The sequence below is a fragment of the Erinaceus europaeus genome, chromosome X (genome assembly GCF_950295315.1).
Source record: "Erinaceus europaeus chromosome X, mEriEur2.1, whole genome shotgun sequence".
NCBI classification, from domain to species: Eukaryota; Metazoa; Chordata; class Mammalia; order Eulipotyphla; family Erinaceidae; genus Erinaceus; species Erinaceus europaeus.
The window spans coordinates 28,826,018-28,850,112 of NC_080185.1; the positions used below are offsets into that span (position 1 = coordinate 28,826,018).

Consider the following 24,095-nt stretch of genomic DNA (forward strand, 5'->3'; position numbering starts at 1 on the left):
ATCTAACTGAGCGGGATACCTACCTTGCAATGCACAGGGCTCAGGTTTGAATCCTGACACCACATAGGGGTTGCCATGACACCAGGGGAAGATTCAGCACTGTGATGCCTCTCTCTGTGTCTCTCTGTCTCTCTATTTCTCTCTCTCTCCTTCTGCATCTATCTGAATGAGTAAGCTGATCAGTGGCTGTCATGTGCACAGATGAGACCTCCCTGTTTGACAAAATGAAATTAATTAAATAATGAAACTGTTTGAAAATGCTTAAAGCTCAACATTAAGAAAACAAGCAACCAGATTTTAAATGGGTCCAAAAACTTGAAATAAATACCTCATCAAAGATGGTACACTTGTAACAAATAAGCATATGAAATAATGACCTACATCATGTGTCATTAGGGAAATGCTAATTAAAAGTGAAAGCACTAATATTTGTGAGGCTACACAGTAACAGGAAGCTCCTCACTCCCTACTGGTGGGAATGAGAAATTGTCCATCCTCTTGGTAGACAAGTTGACAATTTCCTACAAAATTAAACATCCTCTCACCCGATAAACCAATGGTTGTGCTTCTTGATGTTTAACCAAAACAGCTGAAAACTCTTATCCACAAAAAAATAATACACATGAATACTTAGCTCCATTTTATTTACACTTGCCAAAAACCTGGAGGCTACCAATCTGTCATTCAGTAAGTGAATGGCTAAATTAGAATATATCCAGCAAGTGGAATAGCTTTCAGAACTAAAAAAAGAAATGAGCTAGTATACCATGAGGAAAACATGGAAGGGCCTTAACTCACACAACTAAGTGAAAGAAACCAGTGTGAAAAGGTTACATACTACTTTATCCCAACTGTATGGCATTTTAGAAAAGGCAAACTTGGGCAGGCAGTAAAAAGATGAATTGTTTCGAAGACTTTGGGTTAGGGGACAAGAAGGGATCAATTCTGCAAGCACAGAATTTTAGAGTAGTGGAAGCTACTTTATATGTCTCATTAATGATAGGTATATGTTATTATATATGTATCCAATCCCACAGAATGTAGGAAACCCTAATACAAACTTATATCATCTCAGTGGTTATGAAGCATCAATATAGGTTCATCGCTTGTAGTGAAAGTACCAGTCTAGAATATGTGACATATCTATATCTTCCCTTCAATTGTGCTGTGAACCTAAAACTTCTCTAAAATAGCTTTTATGTAAGAAAGAAAGAAAGAAAGAAAGAAAGAAAGAAAGAAAGAAAGAAAGAAAGAAAGGAAGGAAGGAAGGAAGGAAGGAAAGGAAAGGAAAAGAAAAGAGAGAGAAAGAAAGAAAGGGGAGATAGGAAAGGTAGGAAGGAAGGAAGGAAAGAAAGAAGGAAGGAAGGAAGGAAGGAAGGAAGGAAGGAAGGAAGGAAGGAAGGAAGGGAAAGAGGAGGAAAGATAGGTAGGAAGGAAGGAAGGAAGGAAGGAAGGAAGGAAGGAAGGAAGGAAGGAAGGGGGAGAGAAGGAAGGAAGGGAAGGAAGGGAAAAGAGAAATAAAGGGAATCAGAGAGAAAGAAGCATTAACTGCTTTAAAATTCTATGCTTCCTGCCAATTTCAAGCTGTACTGACTTAACCCTTGTAAAGAGCTGGAATCCAGGCTCTATCCATCACTTGCCCATCAGTCCATTTCTATAAAGACTTTACACTGATAAGTAAACTAGATACTGGAACTATAATACAACAAATTGTTTTGCTTGTCATTTCTTTTTAGCTGATAATAGTAGAACTCTGAATGTGGATTCCACTGCAATGACGTTACCTATGTCTGATCCAACTGCATGGACCACAGCAATGAATAATCTTGGAATGGCACCATTGGGAATTGCTGGACAACCAATTTTACCTGGTACGCTATTTTTAATCATCTCACAAGTGTTTCCTTTTATTGACGCTGCAACAATAAATATAACAGTATGACACAACTTATTTTGAAGTTGACATTTACCAGATTTGGCCTAGAATGGCATTTTTGTAATAGGAGATTTATAGGCCAGGTGGCCAGTCATCACTTCCTATTGCAGAGGAGACAAGCTTAGGGGTATATCTGTTGCAAACTATGTTCACTGGACATTGAAATGACTCGTGGAAATATAAGACCACAAAGCTTCTCTAATTGTATAGATTTCTTAGAGGTGACAAGCAAATATGGAATTGGAATGAAACTGACTTAAATATCTTCAAAATGTTAAGAGCAATAGAAGGGAGAAAATGAGACACCTCAAAAACTTCTGTTAACATTGAATGACTGTTTCTATTTGTTGTGAGCGAAGTAGCCCACAAGAGAATGGAGAATGACATATTGACTCCCTCACCACTGAAGATAAAATTGAAAGAAAAATGCCACAGCAACAGGAGGTTGCAGCTTAGCTACACAGAAATGCCTATTTGTACTGGAGTGCTTTTTAAATATCTTAAATATCAATGGCGCTCAATTCATTTAATTGTGAGCCCACTTAAAAGCATGACAGGAGCAGATCAATCTAGGACCTTGCTACTCAATGTGTGGTCTGTGTAACCTCAGGGCTGTTAAGAATGCCAGAATTGCATGCCTCAGCCTAGGCCCTCTGAACCAGAAGCTGCATTTTAATATGATTCCCCAGGGTGTTTATAAGTGCATTAAAGTTGAGAAACATAGAGAGTAATGTCACATTTTTGGGTTGTTTTTTTTTTTTGCCTCTGGGGTTTTTGCCAGCACTGCAAATCCACTACTCCTGGAGGCTATTTTTTCCCCCATTTGTGTTGCCCTCGTTGCTCTTGTTGTTGTTATTTTTGTTATTGTTGTATTTGATGCCATGATTATTGGATAGGACAGAGAGAAATGGAGAGAGGAAGGGAAGACAGAGAGGGGCAGAGAAGGATAGACACCTGCAGACCTGCTTCACCGCTTCTGAAGCGACCCCCATGCAGGTGGGGAGCCAAGGGCTCTAACCGGGATCCTTGATGCCAACCCTTGCGCTTTGCGCCACGTGCGCTTAACCCGCTGCGATACCACCCGACCCCCGAGAATAATGTCACTTTATTGTGCTTGTGTTTATGTAGTTAGCTCCCCAATAATTTCAGACTTCCAGGTATCACATTGTTAGAGGTAGTAATATGGGTGAAGTGGGGTAAACAACAGTACTTAATCATATTAATAAGTTCAGAAGTCTTGTTCCACTGAAAGCTATGAAACAAGAATAAAATCAGCCAAGCAGAGAGAAAAAAAAAGATGGGTGGATTAAAAATAGAGAGGGGGTCGGGCAGTAGCACAGCGGGTTAAGTGCACTTGGCGCGAATTGCAAGGACTGGTGTAAGGATCCCGGTTTGAGCCCCCGACTACCCACCTGCAGGGGGGTCACTTCACAAGCAGTGAAGCAGGTCTGCAGGTGTCTATCTTTCTCTCCCCCTCTCTATCTTCCCCTCCTCTCTCCATTTCTCTCTGTCCTATCCAACAACAATAACAATAATAATATAATAATACCCACAACAACGATAAAACAATGGCAACAAAAGGGGAAAAATTAGCCTCCAGGAGCAGTGGATTCATGGTGCTGGCACCAAGCCCCAGCAATAACCCTGGAGGCAAATGTATATGTATATGTATATGTATATGTATATGTATATGTATATGTATATGTATATGTATATATATATATATAGAGAGAGAGAGAGAGAACAAATAAGCTGGGAATATAAGTGTTGTAGAGGTAGAGAATGGCCCCACTGAACTATACTTCATACTGTGGGCTGAGGTCAGCTCTGTTAATCCAGCCACAATTGAAATGGGGAACCAAGGATTCTTTGCAGGCTAAAATAACTGGACCATGAGTCTACTTGGTTTTCCTTTTCCTTTAATGTGTGTAATTTTGAAGTTATAAGTAGTTTTCCATTTTTGAAGTTCTATCAGCTCATATCATTGTATAGATGCAATGTATACAATTATATTTTGGGCATATCTACATGCTGCATTATGGTCACCATCAAAATTCTGGTTTTGATAATTTCACAATGTTGTGTCTTGGTGTAGGCCTATTTAGGTTTAGGAATTTATGATTTCTCTCTGCTTCCTTAACATCGACATTCTGACCATATCCCAGATTTAGAAAATTGCCATTATTATTTCTTTGAATATGATATTTGTTCCCTTCCTTTTATCTTCTCCTTCTGAGACCGCTATAATTCTTATGTGCACTTTTTAAATGGGGTCTTCAATCTCTGAAGGGTTGCTTCATTTTTCCTAAAGCTTTTTTCACCATCTATTTTGAAGTCACAGAGTGTGGCCAGTTTGTCTTCTGTTTCTGATGTTTTCTCTTCTACATGGGTAAATCTGCTTCCTTGACTTGCTATTTGTGACTTGGATGTATTCAAAGTGTTCTTCACATGCTGTAATTCTGTTTTCAAGTTTTCCATTTTCCTATCAAATGATTCTTTGAAGTCATGGATTTCTTTCTTAATCCATTTCTCCATATTAAATTGAAATCTTTGTAATTCTCTTTGATTTTCCTGACACTGTAGTCCCTCACTTCTTTCTCTGATTACAGCTCTTCTGGATCTGCAAAGTTAAGTTTCTGGCTGGTACCTTGGTGTTGCAGAGGCAGCTTTTCCCTAGTTTTACCCATCTGTTCTGTCTGTTGTTGGCCTGCAGGTGATGCTGGATTCTGTTTTGTATGTGAGTTGTGGTGGGGAGGAGAGGACATTTGAAGAAGTGATGAAGTAATATGGCTCCTGATATCCCTTAAACAGAGGCCTAGTGTGTGAGTGTATGTGAGTGTGTGTGTGTGTGTGGGGGGGGTGGTGGTGGTTAGGGGAGTCTCAGATCTCCTTCTCTTCCCAGACTGATTCTTAAAAGTAGAAATCCTGCTGTGAAGTCAAAGTCACTTTCCCACCTGCGATGTGGTCTGACCCCTTTCACCAGGGTTTCTATGGCAGTTGGGACAGCTTAGAGTTTGGTAGGCTTCCTGGCTGTCATAAGAATAGAGAGTTCAGGGGCGGTGGGTGGTGGCACACCTGGTTGAGTGCATGGTACAATGCTCAAGGACCTGGGTTTGAGCCCCCACCCCACCCCCCGTCCCCACCTGTAGGGGAAAGCTTTCTGAGTGGTGAAGCAGCATTGCAGGTGTTCCTCTGTTCTTTCCCTCTCTGTCATCCCCTTCCCTCTTCATTTCTGGCTGTCTCTTTCTAATAAATAATAAAGATTTAAAATAAATAAATAAATAAACTGGAAAAAAAAAAAAGAAAGGAGAGTTCCCTGATTCCCTTGGATAGCTCCCTGGGGTTCACTCAAGAGTCTCTGGCTTCTACAGCTCTAAACAGCAATTCCAAACTCCTTTTCTTAAGCCACTCAGTGATTGAGTTATTCCCAGTGGGGTCTTTAAATTCACCGCATGAATTTGAAGCAAATGCAAATATGACTTTTGCCAGCAAAGCAGTACTGTCTTTCTGCTTGAGTCTTCCTCTCCCTCCCTTCCTATTTGCACTGTCCACAGCTAACCATCAGATAGTGATGTTCCTTCTTTTTTTTTGTTACCAGAAATCACAGCTGTTCTTTGATGAAACTTGTTATTTTATTGTAATAGTTATTTCCTGGAGGAGAGCTAACATTCAGTGACTAAGTTGTCATAGCTCCACCGAGAAACACACTATAATAGAATGTCAATTAAAATATCATATGTTATTTTTGTGACTCTGTATAGAATAGTCCCATTCTCATTTTTTTCCATCAGGGTTATCACTGCGGCTTAGTGCCTACACAAAACATCCACCACTACCAGTGGCCATTTTTCCCTTTTTTTTTTACCCCCTTTTTATTTGGCAGAACAGAGAAGAATTCAGAAGGGAGGGGTGATAGGGAGAGATAAAAACACCTGCAGCCCTGCCTCACCACTTGTGAAACTTCCCATCCAGCAGGTGGGGGTTAGGGGACTTGAACCCAGGTGCCTTGCACATGGTACCTGTGCGCTCTACCAAGTGTGCCACTGCCTCAGCCTGAGTCCCAACTCTTTCATTATAGCAATAGTGACTAGACAATCTGATCTGGGGAAATCTGTACATTTTGGGAGTGTGTCCTTAGATAAATCTACTGGCAGATCTACTTGGATGCCAAAGATACTAAGTGGTAGTTTATTTCATATGATTTGTAAATTATCACAGATAATTCATATTCACAAAATTATCTTCAGTCCTTAGCCACCATTGTATAATATGGACCCCCCCAAAATGCTTACTATTGAGAGTAATAAATCATCCAAATGATCATTATACATCAAAGCTTGATGTAGAATCAGTTAATAAGACTAGCAGATATGAGGGTGGCTGGTGGTAGCACACTGGTACAGTACATATATCACCATGTGCAATGACCCAGGTTCAAGCCACTCATCCCTGCCAGCAGGGAAGAATCTTCAAGAGCAGTGGAGTAGTGCTGCAGATGACCCTCCTCTGCGTCCCCCCTTCCTTTCTCTCTCTGTCTCTCATCTTCTATCAAAAGAGAGAAAAGAAAAAAGGGGGTAAATGGCTGCCAGTAGCATGGAGTTGTCATTGCTGGCACTGAGCCTCTTCACTGTCCCTCAGTGGTGTATCTCTTTTTTTTTTAATATTTACTTATTTATTCCCTTTTGTTGCCCTTGTTGTTTTACTGTTGTAGTTATTATTGTTATTGATGTCGTCATTGTTGGGTAGGACAGAGAGAAATAGAGAGAGGAGGGGAAGACAGAGAGGGGGAGAGAAAGATAGACACCTGCAGACCTGCTTCACCGCTTGTGAAGCCACTTCCCTGCAGGTGGGGAGGCAGAGGCTAGAACCGGGATCCTTATGCTGGTCCTTGCGCTTTGCGCCATGTGAGCTTAACCCGACTCCCCAGGGATGTATTTCTTTTCTTTTTTTAAATGTTTATTTATTTATTTCCTTTTTGTTGCCATTGTTGTTTTTACTGTTGTTGTAGTTATTATTGTTGTTGATGTTGTCGTTGTTGGATAGGACAGAGAGAAATGGAGAGCGGAAGGGAAGACAGAGAAGGGGAGAGAAAGATAGACACCTGCAGACCTGCTTCACTGCTTGTGAAGTGACTCCCCTGCAGGTGGGGAGCCAGAGGCTGGAACTGGGATCCTTATGCTGGTCACGAAGCGCCACGTGAGCTTAACCCACTGCGCGACCTCTCATCTCCTAATAGTACAGATCGTAAAGAGAAGTTGCCTAGATTTGAGACCTTGCTCTGCCACTTACTTTGTGATCTTGAACAAATTTCTGGACTTGTACCACACTTTCCTCATTTGAAAAATGGAAAATATGTACCTCTTAGGTTGTTGTAAAGAATAAATTATATCTTTAGCACATTCTTGGCTAAAGTACTCAACAAAAGTTTATGGTCATCAGTGTTGTCCCTATTACTAGTAAGTTATATGCTCTTTGAGATAAAGGTAAAATACTAACATAACTTCTACAAATGGCTGCTAAACTCTCACTCAGTTTTTATGAGGAAGAATGAGGCAGAGAGACAGAGAGAGAGAGAGAGAGAGAACGCACCAACCAGACTTCACCTCCATGGAATTTTCTTTCTTTTTTTCTTTGTTGTTCCATGTGGTGGTGAGGATTGAACCCAGGAACCTAGTCATGCAAGCTAGGTGATCTGCCTCTGAACCACTTCCCAGGCACAGTGCTGCCATTTAAAATATTTGGCTGCTATGAAGCCACAGCCAGCTGTAATCATTTCTTTTCACATCATTCCAGCCAGAAATATGGAACCAAGAGTAAGTTTAAAGGATAACTTACAGGGTAGAGCATGTGCCTTGCCATGCGCACAACCCAGGTTCCAGCCCAGCTACCACATGGGAGGTACTGCAAAACTGGAGGAAGCTCTGGTGCTATGGTGCCTTCACCTGTCTCTGTCTCTAGATGAATGAAAACGTGGCCCATAACTTTGAAAATGAGGGCCCAGCTCTGGGGAAAAAAAGTAATTTTAGGGAGCTGGGCTGTAGCGCAGTGGGTTAAGCGCAGGTGGCGCAAAGCACAGGGACCGATGTAAGGATCCCGGTTCGAGCCTCTGCCTCCCCACTTGCAGGGGAGTCGCTTCACAAGCGGTGAAGCAGGTCTACAGGTGTCTATCTTTCTCTCCCTCTCTCTGTCTTCCCCCTCCTCTCTCCATTTCTCTCTGTCCTATCCAACAATGACAACAATAATAACTACAACAATAAAAAAACAAGGGCAACAAAAGGGAATAAATAAATATTTTTTTAAAAAGTAATTTTAATTTGTGCCTCTAGCCCTCTTTGCCTCTATCTATGGCCAAAAGAGCTGGCTTCTTGGGGCCAGGTAGTGGTGCACTGAATACAGCACTCATGTTATTATGCACAGGGCCCCATGTTCAAGCCCCAGGTCCCCACCTAAAGGGAAAAAGCTTCACTAGTGGTGGGTCAGTGATGCATGTTTCTCTCTTTAGTCTATCAAAAGAAAAAGAAAGAAAGAAAGAAAGAAAGAAAGAAAGAAAGAAAGAAAGAAAGAAAGAAAGAAAGAGGGAAAAGATGGCTTCTCAGAGCAGTAGAATCATTGTGCAGAGGTCAGCAATAACCGTAGTGACAGAAAGAAAGAAAGAAAGGAAGGAAGGAAGGAAGGAAGGAAGGGAGGGAGGGAGGGAGGGAGGGAGGGAGGAAGCAAGCGGTAGTCAGGCAGTAGCACAGTGGGTTAAGCACAGTTGGCGCAAAGTGCAAAGACTGGCATGAGAATCCCAGTTCAAACCCCCGGCTCCCCACCTGCAGAGGAGTCACTTCACAGGCAGTGAAGCAGGTCTGCAGGTGTCTGTCTTTCTCTCCCCCTCTCTGTCTTCCCCTCCTCTCTCCATTTCTCTCTGTCCTATCCAGCAACGACGACAACAATAGTAACTACAATAAAAAGAAACAACAAGGGCAACAAAAGGGAATAAATAAGTAAGTAAATAAAAAACTTTTTAAAAAGAACAGAAAGAAAAGAAGGAAGAAAGAAAGAGAGAAAAGAAAAGACAGACATCATAATCCTCCCCAACCTTATGCTTAGCTGATGTTTCAACTGCACACAGGAAAAACTAAAGGTTTCTGTGAAGCCTGATCTTAGAAATACTACTATTTAGTTCAGTAGTGACTTTCTTAAAGTACACAGAGCAGTAACACTGGGCTACAATACACTATATAAAGCTATATGTGACATCAGCTGAATTCCCCGTGAGCTGACTTTCCCCCTCTGCATTTTATTAGGGGGGCATTTTGGCCATGGATATTAGAATATACATTGTTCAGGTAAATCCCAGCTCTGCTATTAAATAAGCATGTTAGCAGGTTACTGATCCTCTTTCTGCCTCAGTTTTTCCATCTGTAAATGGAGATAATAATACCAACTGTGTTACACGGTTGCTATGCACATAAATGATTTAGTGCATAATTAGTATATATATAAAACATTAGAATGGTGCTGGACTTCCAGTTACCCTTCAGTGAACTCAACCATCATTATTATTATTTCAAGTTCACAGTTGATGTATGCTTCGCACAAATTTGAATTATGGCTCATTTGTACTCACCACAACAGCGAAGAATAGAAAGTATAGGGCTGAAATTTCTCCCTGGAGAAACCCTGGACAACGGCAGGTAAAGAGAACATTATGTGTCTGACACTGCTAGTGACGGCTTCCTATAAATCTGACGGTGTCCACAAAAATGAAAGGTTGGCACCCAACTCCAGTGCTGCCTACCTTTCTGTTTGCCAAGGTCTAGGTAGCAGAATGCCTGCCATCTTCATTGTATGGTGTTTCAATTGAATAGACTAAAACATTCCTTTAGTCCTCCCCATCCCCTTCCCCTCCCCCTCCTCCAGACACTGAAAAGTGGAAGAGACAGCAAATGAACCACATGGAACTATTCCCTCCTATCAGTCACTGATGGCTCGGTAATTTAGCTACTTTTCTGCCCCTTAGGAGGTTTCCTACTGAGCCAGGAGACTTTTATTTGCCCTGTCTCATCTGGCCTATCTGTGACAATACGAAAAGCTTTTGGCATTGATGAAGAACAAATGATACATAAGCTTCCTTGACTTTCCCCAGAAAGCTCAAATCCTTGCTATCTTGGAAGCAGAGTCTTTTGGACACATACTTGTCATCAGGGCAGAGTCAGGCTTATTATTTTCACTGAGTGAAAGAGCAGAGACAGGCCATCTCTGGGGTTTACTGTGGAGCGCTCTCTCTTATCTCTTATGGTGTTTTGTGTAGCAGCTATTCAATACAGCTAATCCACAATGATGGCAGATTAAGAACCCCCCACCACCCCCCAGCTGGTAGTTGTCTTTCCTGCCACAGTATTTGCTTTTTTGAACTGGACAAATAAGACCGATGTGAGTGTTCATATGAAGAGAAGCATTAAAAAAACTAACAGGGCTTCCGCTTAAGGACCATCGTTCTGTCCATTGTCTCAGATGAACCCAAGGATGGACTGAGTAGGGGGCTTGTTACTGAGGAGTGTGTGCTTCAGCCTTTATTTTCCCCCTAACTAAAATGCCCTTAGCAGCTGAATTTGAAGCCTGTGAACACCAAAAGGAGGACAAGAATCTCTTCTTACTGGTGGTATTGACTATACCACCCCCATAATAAAAGGTACTGGAAAATTTGAATTCATGACCCATATTCCCAGAGCAATACCCTGCCCACTAATGGGCACTGTTATTCTTTTTTTTTTTTTTGCCAGAGTATTGCTTTACTATTGAGAAACAGATGATTTGATATTTCTAGAAAGATACAGTTTGGTTTTTTTTATTTTTTGGAGAGGGAGTTAATTTATTTTTGTTAGTGATTTAATAAGGATTTACAAGATTGTAAAATAACAGGGGTACAATTCCATACAGTTCCCACTATCAGAGTTCCATGTTCCCATCCCCTCCATTGGAAGCTTTCCTATTCTTTATCCTTCTGGGAGTATGGACCAAAATTCTTTATAGGGAGCAGAAGGTGGAAGGTCTGTCTTCTGTAATTGCTTCTCTGCTGGACATGGGCATTAGCAGGTTGATCCATACCCCCAGCCTGCTTCTTTTCTTCTTTTTTAAATTTCTTTATTGGGGAATTAATGTTTTACCTTCGACAGTAAATACAATAGTTTGTACATGCATAAAATTTCTCAGTTTTCCATATAACAATACAAACCCCACTAGGACCTCTGTCATCCTTCTTGGATCTGTATTCTCTCCCCCCCCCCCGAGAGTCTTTTACTTTGGCGCAATACGCTAATTCCAGTTCAGGTTTGACTTGTGTTATCTCTTCTGATCTTGTTTTTCAATTTCTGCCTGAGAGTGAGATCATCCCATATTCATCCTTCTGTTTCTGACTTATTTCACTTAACATGACTTTTTCAAGGTCCATCCAAGAACATCTGAAAACAGTGAAGTCACCATTTTTTATAGCTGAGTAGTATTCCATTGTGTATATATACCACAACTTGCTCAGCCACTCATCTGTTGTTGGACACCTGGGTTGCTTCCAGGTGTTGGCTATTACAAATTGTGCTGCTAAGAACATATGTGTACACAGATCTTTTTGGATGGCTGTGCTGGGTTCCTTAGGCTGTATCCCCAAGAGAGGAATTGCAGGATCATAGGGTAGGTCCATCCCAGCCTGTTTCTATCATTCCCTAGTAAGAGTCCAGCTCTGGAGAAGTAAGACTTTGGAAAACACTGGTGAGGTTTTCTGGCCAGGAAAGTCAAATGGAATCATAGTAGCGACTGCAACTTGGTGGCTGAAAGGCAGTAAGATATTGAGCAGGACAAATTGTTTAATAAACAGGAACCCAAAGACTGAAATAGAGCAGATGAAATTAGGGGGATTCATGAGGGAAGAAGCTAGGAAGTCTATGTTAGGTATGTTCCAAGGGTCCCTTGACTTTGGTAGTTTTTCCTGAGATAGCTGACATGCAGGTGGACTAAAAGTATTGTCTGAGAAGATAGTGTCAGAGTTTAGAATAGGGCTAGAAATCTGGATTAGAGCAGAAAGTAGCTTCCAAACATGAGGAAAGTATATAAATACCGTTGACTGTTTACCTACTCAATTGGACCTAGGCCCAATTCCTATTTAGCACAGGGGCTTGTGTAACCTCTGTGTCCCTGTCAGTCTGAGTTCACGGTCCATGGTCATAGCTGGGAACAGTCTCGGCTACACTCATTTCTGGACCCATCCTCCTCAAGGATGACCCAGCATCTCTTCAGAGAGTGAGGCAGTCCCTACCATGGGCTGTTATTCTTTTTTTTATTTATGTAAGAAAGGATTAGTTAACAAAACCATAGGGTAGGAGGGGTACAATTCCACACAATTCCCACCACCCAATCTCCATATCCCACCCCTTCCCCTGATAGCTTTCCCATTCTCTATCCCTCTGGGAGCATGGACCCAGGGTCATTGTGGGTTGCAGAAGGTAGAAGTTCTGGTTTCTGTAATTGCTTCCCCGCTGAACATGGGAGTTGACTGGTCAGTCCATACTCCCAGTCTGCCTCTCTCTTTCCCTAGTAGGGTGGGTATCTAGGGAAGCAGAGCTCCAGGACACATTGGTGGGGTCTTTAGTCCAGGGAAGCCTGGCCGGCATCCTGATGACATCTGGAACCTGGTGACTGAAAAGAGAGTTAACATACGAAGCCAAACAAATTGTTGAGCAATCATGGACCCAAAGGTTGGAATAGTGGAGAGGAAGTGTTAGGGGGGTACTCACTGCAAACTCTAGTGTACTTCTGCTTTCAGGTATATATTTTGCAGTAGTTTACGGATACGTGTGAACATATGCTCTCTCTCACAGAAACTGGTGTATATCTAGGTTTTGGGATTTTGTTAGAAAGTGAACCACCTGAGATGGAATTAGAGTATACTATGAAAGGAATGGTCTCACCCGAGTAATGAAGCTGAAGGGTTGTCATTCCACACGTGAAGTCTCTGGACACAGTCTGAAGTGAAGCATGTTGAGGTGGCAATCGTTGTATTGGTTAGGTTGTGATCGGCAGATGCGATATTATTTGATATGGATTGGGAGAGGCATACAGGAAAGTGGGCCCTATCCAGGGGTTCCAGGACTGGGGGAAGTAGAGGCTCTATAGTGGAGATGTGAGGTTCCTGCTGTCTTAGGGTTCAAAAAGACAATCGATAGTTAATGTTATCATCACATTATTTGGTAATTGGGTTAACTTTGAAAAGTCCTTTTGTTAGGGTTTGCTGTACAGTACCCAGTATCTTGTATATAGCTGTGCTATTGGTTGCTTCTGATCGACTTGGTCTAGGCTTTTGAGAGAGTCTGCATATCAATTACACAGCCTATATATTGAAAATATTCAGTTTGTGTTTTGAAAAACTTCGAGACATACAATTAATTTTCCCCCTCTCGTATTAATTAACTAGTAATTTATATGACTACATTTTACTAGGAGTGTACATAAACACCACTCCCACCACCAAAAGACTGTGACCCATCCCTCCCACTCACTCCCACCCCCCACTGTCCCAGGAAGCTGCATGTCTACCCCTCACTACAGGGTTTTTACTTTGGTGCCCTACTTACAATTTGGTCAGGTCCTGCTTTTAGTTTCCCTTTCAGATCTTCTTACTCAACTTCTGTTGATGTGTGGGATCATCCCATACTCATCTTTATCTTTCTGACTTAGCTCACTTAACATAATTCCTTCTAGCTCTGTCCAAGATGGGTCAGAGAAGGTGGGTTCATTGTTCTTGATAGCTGCATAGTATTCCATTGTGTATATACACCACAGCTTTCTCAGCCACTCATCTGTTGCTGGGCACCTGGGTTGCTTCCAGGTTTTAGCTGTTACTCTTAAGGCAAGTTCTCACTCCTTCCAAAAGAAAATATGAGAATAAGTATGTGACACATGACAGGCCACTGCTCTGTAAGATCTTTAGGAAGACCTGGACTTGCAGCTTCTATCACCTTTAACATCTTTTGAAAGTAGATTATTAGAAAGAAAATTGAGATACTGAGAAGGGAGACTACATCATCATGATGGACACTTCACCAGGAACCAATAATATATAAAACACAACATCATATATCTCTCCTCAACAACCTTGAATCATCCCCAGTGATGATACTCCCAAGTCTCATTGGAAACAATTATAAAAAGTAGCTAATGATTATTCATTCATTAGTGCAGTATTTTACCAATGTATTCTGAGTATGCAAGATATGGCAAGGTGCCCTGGGCATAAAACAATGAACAAAAAGTACAAAGATTCCTGCCCTCCTACTGACTCCAGTAGTTTTTAAATCCCCCCAACTTTTCTCTATAATAAAAGCTGTTCTTGGGTTTGAGGTGACTCTTGGCTGATAATAACTCAAAAACTTCTCATTCATTTTACTCATTTGCACTTTTGTTCACTCACGCATTCATTAAAACTTGGCAGTGGAGTTGGTGTATTGCACCAAAGTAAAGACTCTGGGGTGGCAGGGAGGGTTCAGGTCCTGGAACATGAGGCAGAGGAGAACCTAGTGGGGGTTGAATTGTTATGTGAAAACTAGGAAATGTTATGCATGTACAAACTATTGTATTTTACTGTCAACTATAAACCATTAGTCCCCTCAATAAATGTTAAAAAGAAAAGAAAACAAACAAACAAAAATACTGATTTGGGTAGTGGTAGTGCCTTCCTTGCATGTGTGAAGCACTGAGTTTGATCTGTGGCTCCACATAAGAGCAAGGAAGACAGAGGAAGTAGACAAACCTGCATAGATAATGAAGCAGTGATTTTGCTATCTTTCTGTCTATCTGTCTGTCTATCTATCTATCTCTCTATCTATCTATCTCTTTTATAATGAAATACAATAAGGACTGAATGAATATCTCAAAGATAGGGCATCTGCCTTGCCATAGTGTGACCCAGTTTTAAGCCGCAGCATCAGTTGGGGTGCCACAACACCAGTGTTATGTCGTTTGTCTCTATCTCTGTATATGTGTCTGCCTGAACAACAACAACAGAGTAGCCCAGGAACAGCAATGAAATTAAATATGTGTGAGATCCTGGTGGAAGGAAGGAAGGAAGGAAGGAAGGAAGGAAGGAAGGAAGGAAGGAAGGAAGGAAACAAGAACTTAAAAGCCAGGTTAGGTAAGTGGCTCAGCAGGATTGTACATGCAGAAGACCCTGAGCTTGCATTCCATCATTTCATCGTGTGTGTGTGTGTGTGTGTGTGTGTGTGTGTGTGTGTGTGTGTGTGTTGGATTAGTTCAGGTTAAGAGGATCCAAAATTAGTGTGGCTCAGTCCTTTCTTTTAAGCTCAGAGTCTAGTAACAGACACCAAAGTTAATTACACTCCATTCCAAAGTAGCAGGTACCAGAAACATGAAACTAAGTTTGCTCATTTGAAAGGACTATTCTTTCTTCTAAGATGAGACTTGTGATATATCTGGTTTTTTTAAATGATCTGTCTTATAAACTGCATAGACAATAAATTGGTTAGTTTCCCTGAGTTGTATGTCTCCATATCTTTTCGTTGCAAACCAAGTTGTTGGCAGTATTAAATATATGCACATATGGCATTTCATTTTCCTCATCTCTAAAATCCAGAATTCTGTGCAATGCAGGTGTAATACAAAATATCCTCTGTGAAGCCCCTCCAAAGGTCCTCACAGTATTTGTCAATGAGGGTCAAGTACCATGACCTTGAATGTGTCATATGTTCTAATAAGGCAGTAGCATGGTGTGCGTAAATGGGGAAAGTAGGGCAGAGGTGGACTAGAAAGGTAAAGATGTACAAAGATGTATACTAAGGAATAAAGTTTCACTGGTATAAATATGAAATGCAAGTTCAGATTTACTGGGGAATCTTTTTGAGCAGAAGTTATACCCAGCTTGATATCTTGTTAGTCATTACATGTTAGCCAGATCCTATCTCAGCTTACCTGCTAGTCTCAAAACAAGGTTTGAATGATCTTCTACAGAAGCAGGATAGTAATTGGAACAATTTGGATGATTGTGCAAAAATTGGGAAATGTGTGCTCTGTTTCCCAAAGAGCTGCTAATAAGTTGTGAGTAGTCTCACAGCTCAGCCAAGCTGTCCTTTGAAATCTGTGTTGTCTCTTCAGGTAAGTTGCCTGGGGAAAAAAATCTGTTTTCAGTTCTCTCTACTGGGGAAAAAATAGCTCACCCAGTAGAACATACACTGTACCATGCATGTGGACCTGAGTTTGAGCCCCCAGCACCACGCAAAGGGGAAGCTTCACAAATGTGTTATGGTATCTCTTCTGTCTTTCTCTACTTCTCCATCTCTTACCCTCTATCTGGAAGAGAAAGAGAGAGAGAGAGAGAGAGAGACAGTCCAGCAGGAACAGTGTGGTTATTTTTTAAGTGTGAAGCCCCAGCAACGTCCTGGTGGCCATAGATCTCCGTAAAGAGAAAGCAGTCAAGACCAGAGTGAGTTGAAATGTCTCCATAACTGGTGAGTTAAAATTCTACAGTCAATATTATAGGAGCATTAAAGAAATAACAAGTGTCCTGGCTAATGTATCTCTGAATGAGAATCATAATTTTCTATCAACTAGACTATCCATAGCTAACCTAATGATCAGATCCTATTTGGTATGTTTATTTTAGATTGATCTCTGGGTGCATTTTAGTCATTTTACTGTGACTGCAAACTTGATTCTGAAGTTCAAAGACTCCCTGGAACAGCTAAGGAACTGTAAATGACTTTATGGGCCTGGGGGGGGGGGTGGTTGGATGGAGAGGAATCACCTGGTCCAGGCAGAGCCTCTCTGAGGGTGTGAATGAGGTTCCAGACCACCAGAACCAGATTTCGTTCTGAAAAGGTAAGTTGGATAATAAAGGTACCTCCTCCTCCTCCCTTTGCCTACCTCTGGTTCATACATTGCCATAATTCAACAGCTGTGGGTCAAAGTTGAAATAGCGAGTTTGAAACTGAGACCATCCAATCACCTAGCACTGTGAGGACATACATATATCAAATACCCCAAAAGGAAAGTCTAAGTATAGGGAGAAACAATCCTAAGGTAATCTCTCTCTTAAACATGAGCACTTGAAGGTCTACTACAAGTTGTGGATAGAAACAAGGCTTAATACGACAAGGAGTATCATCTTTTTTTTTTTCCTTTTTTAAAACTTCTTATTTATTTATTTATTCCATTTTGTTGCCCTTGTTTTATTATTGTAGTTATTATTGTTGTTGTCGTTGTTGGATAGGACAGAGAGAAATGGAGAGAAGAGGGAAAGATAGAGAGGGGGAGAGAAAGACAGACACCTACAGACCTGCTTCACTGCTTGTGAAGCGACTCCCCTGCAGGTGGGTGCCGGGGCTTGAACTGGGATTCTTACACTGGTCCTTGTGCTTTCCGCCACATGCGCTTAACCCGCTGCGCTACCACCCGACTCCCAGCAGTATCTTCTTAACCTATGGACCCATGAACTTTGCAGGGAACAGTACAGTTTGTTGAATGCATGATTATTAAGTCACCTACAGTGTGGGCTCATTATGTTATCTATAGGAGCTTCAATCTCCTCATTGGTAGAATAGGGAACAGTGATGCCCATTCATTGTTGTGAAAATTAAGTGAATATATATATATATATACATACATATATATATATATATATATCCTGAGCATTGGTACACATATGTTTAAAGGGTAGCTGGTATTATGGGTATCCTCTTCCTCTGCCACAAATGTGTAGATTATATTATATGGGAAGATGATGTGAACTGAACTACCAGAAATTATGAATTGAACCATAAAATTGGCATGTGTGTTATCTCTGTCAGGCATTAAAGATCTTTAGATTTTCCCATGCTTTGTAAGTTTCTATAGTCACAGTACCTCTAGTAGAGGTCAGTCATCTGACATTGTTCCAGCCAGCCCTCCAGACAGCAATTGTAGTGATAGCAGTTAGTTAATACAGTGACTCTGGGGCCCTGCAGGCTCCCAGAGTCCATTTTCAATAATGTGAGAAAAATCATGGTCATCCTAGTTTGAGTATTTAGTGTGCTTTATATTTTCATTCTTTTAAAAGAGCTATCTCTCCCCACAATGACCTTGGGTCCATACTTCCAGAGGGATAAAGAATAGGAAAACTATCAGGGAAGAGGATGGGATATGGAGATCTAGTGGTGGGAATTGTGTGCAGTTGTTCCCCTCTTGTCCTATGGTTTTGTTAATGTCTCCCTTTTAAAATAAATAAATAAATAAATAAATAAATAGCTATCTCCGTTAGGCAACAGAGTGAAAATCACACCCCAGTCTCCCAACATGTGTGCATATTCTGTTTATTTATTGTTGTGACACACTATAACTTAACTGAGTAAATCACAATAATGTTATTAAATCTTAAGATATTTTTGGATAAAAATTTGAGTTCTTCTGTTCCATGTGATAATAACTAGGATGCCTTAGATATAATGGGCTAGACTGGAGAGTCCAAAGCAACTTTACTTATATGCATGACACCTTGGCAAGGACAAATAAAACACTAGGCTCCATATATGCAAAGAATTCCTCCTCATGGCTTCCCCAACATGGTAGTTGGACACGTTATATGGTGATTTGAATCTCCCATGATATGTACTCTCAGAGAGAAGTGGAAATGCTATCTCTCTTAAGACCTAGGCTTAAGGTACAGGATTCCTCTTAAGACCTAGGCTACAAATACACCATTCCTTCTGCCATATTCTCTTGATCAAAGCATTTATAGAGAACATCCAGGTTCAAAGTGGGGACACATAAATCTTACCTCTTAATGAGAGGAGTGTCAGATGATTTTTATTCACCTGTAATCTAACACAGAAACAAAAGTTGTGTAATACTATTTTGTTATTTACCTGATATGTTTTTCAGCATACAAACTTCAAGTATACTCTGCATTAAGTTAGTTCATTAAAACAACTGCCATACTACACTAAGAAGCAGTGCAGTGGTTGACATTTAAAGTTAGACTGCCCTAAATTTGAATCCTTGGTCTACTTCTCACTAGCTGGGTATTCTTAGTCAAATAATCCCTGTGAGGTCTAGGCTTTTCTTCTATGGTATGAAGGATAGTATCAGTACCTAGTTTACAAATCCATTGGAATAAGAGTATTACCTGCTTATTCCAGTGCCTATCCCACTGTAAACACCCAGTAAGTAATCTTGGTGATGATAATTGATGATACAGTAGTGTAACTGCTTGCATGGCTATTTTCAAACTAAGCTAATAGCTCAAGGATTTTGCCTTATTCTTTCTTTAAACTCCAATACCTGAAAAATGGAGCCTGGCCTCAAAATATTGGATAGACATGTGGTTGACTAAGCGGTAGTATAGAAATGGCATTTGCCTCCATTGTAAGTCCCTGGCTCAGATGTGTACACAGAGTGGGGGTATTAATATATCCAGGTAACTATTCTAGGCTGAGTAAGCATAAGTTGCTAGGCAGCAGAAAGGTTTGAAACTACACAGAAACATTACTTGAAAGCATGCAGTTGAGTTGAAACTGACCCAAATAGCACAGAGCATTTGCTGTATTCCCAGTGAGGTAGGAGTTTGGGAAGTACTTGAATCAGAAGAGGACATGCAAACCAGCATTTCTGACATTTCCAACAGTGACTGTGTCAAACAGTAATGCACTAGGGGAAGAAGAGATGTTAGAAGAAGAGATGGTAAAAACAAAATGAAACAGGTTATCTGTTAGTGAAAAGGACTTAGGAGGAATACCTTATTCTTGCCCATAGCCCTCTTACTATGATTCCAAATCTCCTTCAGAAGCTTGAATTCCTAACACAGCTTGTAATACTACATCCTTGTTTGGCACTGTTCCTCACACCAACTCAGGAGTCTGGAAAAGGACAAGAATTTCTCTGGGGTTCTGTTGCCAATATATTCTTAATTGTTGAACTTCTTTGCAGTGTCAGGCTCTGCAATACTTGTGTAAGGCCAGAGATTTTTGAATAGCTGTTTTCTTGGTTATCATTGGAAATTTCTATCTACTTTGGCACTAAAGAGTTGAAGGGAAATAAAAGAAATGATCATTGTGATAGAACCCTTGGAATGTCATGTCATGCCTTTCCTCAGGCAAATCCTGCTGGTCAGTGTAGATTCTGGAACTTTTAGTATAATGAACACAAGGAAGAAAATTTATCTGCTCTGGCTTTAGCCATATGTCAGGATTACATTTGCTTTTAAATGAATTTCATAAAATATTAATGTAATCATACCAAACAACAGGATGGTAAGTACATCAGTCAGAAGCTATATTTATCCTGTGGATTTATTTTTTGTTTGTCTCCATTTCTTAGGAGACAGTACATGGAGACAGGTATTTCTTTCTCAGTGGCAGAACTTGCTTAATGAACTAATGTTTCTGTAATATGTGGCAAGGTAGAGTTGTGAGTGACAGAGCTATATGAATAACAATGAGAAAGCTGACAGAACAATAAAATGAAGACAAACGTTTCAGTAGGAGGGAAAAATAGATGGGGATGTTTAGTTGGTACACAATCTAATCTGATCTTTTCCTACTGAAAATTAACAGGTTGTATATGGGTGGTATAATGTTAACAGTTTTTCCATAATCTATGCAACGAATCAAGTTTTTCTGAGACAGAAATAACATTTTTTTAGATTTTATTTATTTATTAATGAGAAAGATAGGAAGAGAGAGAGAAGGAACCAGACATCACTCTGGTACATGTGCTGCCAGGAATTGAACTCAGGACCTCATGCTTGAGAGTACAGTGTTTTATCCACTGTACCGCCTCCCGGACCACAGAAATAACATTTTTTAAGCCACAATACTCTTATTCTATAGAATAGAATAAGAATAGTTTCTATACTATAGTATAGAAACTCGGGGAATCAGAGGCTTTAAATTATCCAGTCTGGAAAGAAAAACCCAGACCTCATGTCGTCACTCCCTCCTACATACATACACCCTGACATAGAGGAGGCCATCATGGAAGTTTGTGAAATGGCAATGAATATGTGAATAAGCAAGTATATTGAGTATGAATATGCATGGTTTGAATGGAAGGAAGGAGACTTATCAGGACTACCACCTACCAAAGGTTTCCATATCTGTTCTGACTTTTCATCCTTGAAGCTACATGTCAGTACTTATCTTCACTTTTACCAAAAGGGATATGAATGATGCAAACATATATTAAGGAACTCTCCTTAGGGTCATAGAACTAGTAAGTAGAAGAGAGTAGAAGTATTGGAGTCACAAAGAGGAGAGGGGTGTGTGTGTGTGTGTGTGTGTGTGTGTGTGTGTGTGTGTGTGTGTGTGTGCGCGCGCGCGCGTGCTTTCAGAAAAAAAAAACGTTTGGGGGTCAGAGTGACACAGCAGGTTAAGCGTACATAGTACAAAGTGCAAGGACCCATGCAAGGATTTCGGTTCAAGCCCCCAGCACCCCACCTGTAGGGGACGCCACTTCGCAAGAGGTAAAGCAGGTGTCTCTCTCCCTCTCTATCTTTTCCTCCCCCTCTCAATTTCTCTTTGTCCTATCCAAAAAAGAAAAAAAATAATGGCCAAAGGAACAGTGAATCCATAGTGCAGGCACCGAGCCCCAGCAATAACCCTCGAAGGAAAATATATATATATATATATCTGGAAAATTGTTTTTCTTCCCAGATATTTCTGAAGTTTTGACATCTTGATAGATGTATGAGAGGATGGGGGTGACCCTAGCGCTCTTAGACTGACTTTGCAATGGAGGGTGTCCACATATCATTTGCCTGTTTATCTGTCCAGTCCCAAGGCTCCTTCCTACTGAACCTGCACTACTTGAACTCTTCTTCAGATTCTTCTCACTGTTTAAATTCACCTTCCTCAACATTTTAGCAAACCACCCAAGGAATTCAGAGCCACTTTGAAGACATAGTTATAGCCATTGTTCCCCTAGCATGTATGGTGAGCAGGGTTAAGGTTTTGAGAGGATAGCCTCAGACTGCTGCTACAATGGCCCCTACATTAGTGGACATCCTTATGCAATACTGTTTTTAGTTCAAGGCAATTGTGATTGGCTCTTTAGCAGAGGACAAGGTTGTGAGCTGGGAGGAATCAAATAGAGTGCCCTCTTTTCTCTTATATAACTTATACTTTGTTATAAAGGCAGGCTTCAACATTGAAATAAATATGACCTGTACACCCAGGTGACCAAGACTCCTCTGCCCTGTGCCTGCACTTCAGGGGACCTTTACTCTGGAATGTCTTTGCTAATATCCTCACTGCCCCCTTCTACTTACTGCTGAGGACAAACAAGGCATACAGTGCTGCCAGGGTAGGTGTAACATGTCCTGAAGAGATCCAATATGGGTTCTGCTCATAAGAAGCACCTTTCTTGAGTTCCTTTCCAGTGTCAGGGACTTGCAGTGTCAGCTGAATAAGGAAGGGCATGACCTGCCTAGCCAGCCCTCAGCTTTGCAGGGGACCTCAAAATGAATGCCGTTGAGCCTGGTACCCTGTTCTCCTTTTAGAAGCAATCTCCAATCCTGTACCCCACATGTGGTACCAACTAGATGCCCCATGAAGCTTTAAAACACATGCCTCTGGAGTCCTCTCAGAGGATAGCCTCTATGAAAGTAACCTAGCAAGCAGATTACTCTAGATGAATGATTCAGTGTATGGGAGTCAATGAATGTAATCCATCACATCAGCAACTGGAAAAACACATGATTATTTCTTTCTTTTCTTTTATTAGTGATTTAAAGATAATTAACAAGATTGTAGGATAAGAAGGGTGCAATTCCAAATAATTCCCACCACCAGAGTTCTGTATCCCATCTCCTCCATTGGAAGCTTCCCTATTCTTTATCCCTCTGGTAGTATAGAGCAGAATTCTTCATGGGGTGCAGAAGGTGAGAGTTCTGGCTTCTGTAATTGCTTCTCTGCTGAGCATGGATGTTGGCAGGTCAATCCATACCCCCAGCTTGTTTCTGTCTTTCCCTAGTGGGGCAGGCCTCTGGGAAGGTGGGGTTTCAGGACACATTGGTAAGGTCGTCTGCTGAAGGAAGTCAGGTTGGTGTCATGGTAGCATCTAAAATTTAGTGGCTGAAAAGCATTAAAATATAAAGCAGAACAAATTGTTTAATAATCAGGAACTTAAAGGCAGATGGAACTAAGGTCATCATATCAAAAAGAAGCTAGGATGTCTAGTTTAGGTATATTCCAAGGGGCCCATGACTTTAGTAGTTTTTGCTTGAGCCCGATAACTAACATGCTTGTGAGCTTAAAGTAATGTCTGGGAAGATGGTGTCAAGAGTTGAGAATAGGCATAAAAAGCTGGAGCAGGGCAGAAGGTAGCTCCTAAATATGAGGAAAGTATATACATACTGTTAACTGTAAACCTCATCAATCTGATCTAGGGCACATATATATTCATATTTATCACAGGAGCCTATATAACCTCTGTGTCCCTATTAGTCTGAACATGCAGTCCATGGTTACAGCTAGGAGGATTCTAGGCTGCACTCATTTCAGGACCATTCTTCCTCAAGTGGCAGAGTATGTTGACCCAACCTCCCTTCAGAGAGTGGGGCAGTTGCTATCATTGCTGCTCTATCATGAAGGCAAGGTCCTGGATAGACCCACAAGAGGGCTTATGATGATGTTTCTTGTTGTTAAAATTCGGCGGCTCCAGCTGGCCGAGCTAGCTTCACGGGCGGGTAACAGAGACGACCAGAGACATACGGCTGGGCAGGGAAGCTGTATTTCTTTATTCAGGAACAACGATTTATAAACTAAGACAAACTAATCACCAAACTGAACTCTGCTGCCTCTTTCCCCCGTGGCGCCAAGCACTCTCGAACTCTCCCACTCTGGAACTCTCAGACCCTCTTGGGGTTCCTTGGGGCGGGGCCAAGCGGCCCGCGAAATTAGCAGGACTGATCCAATTTTCTTGGCGGGGGAGAGCTAGAACAACCCAATGTAAAGCATACAACAGTTTCTGTTGGAAGTGGCCAGTGACAGTGGAGAGAGAGAGATCTATTAGAGATCTAGGCCCATCGTATCTATGTGGGAATCCCAGGATTCCCTGACTAGAGCTCCAAATGATGGGGTGGCCTGGTAGTGACCAAAAGGGTCATCATCAAAATGGGCTGGTCTCGCCTTTATCCACCTGT

At 41.2% G+C, this 24,095-nt stretch overlaps 1 protein-coding gene and 1 long non-coding RNA gene across 10 annotated transcripts in view; both read left to right on the forward strand.

Annotated features, from left to right (window-relative positions):
• The window catches only part of LOC132535807 (uncharacterized), a 651,000-nt gene that overhangs the window by 508,994 nt on the left and 117,911 nt on the right, over positions 1 to 24,095 (forward strand). The gene's annotated exons all lie outside the window — the stretch shown is intronic.
• ENOX2 (ecto-NOX disulfide-thiol exchanger 2) overlaps positions 1 to 24,095 on the forward strand; it is a 385,476-nt gene that overhangs the window by 280,001 nt on the left and 81,380 nt on the right. For 7 of the 9 annotated variants that reach the window (XM_060183076.1, XM_060183079.1, XM_060183081.1 and 4 more), the window contains one exon: positions 1,737 to 1,871. The exons of the other annotated variants lie outside the window; for them this stretch is intronic. In XM_060183076.1, coding sequence (XP_060039059.1) covers positions 1,737 to 1,871 — 135 coding nt within the window. The remainder of the gene's footprint in view (positions 1 to 1,736; positions 1,872 to 24,095) is intronic. 9 annotated transcript variants of the gene reach the window in all.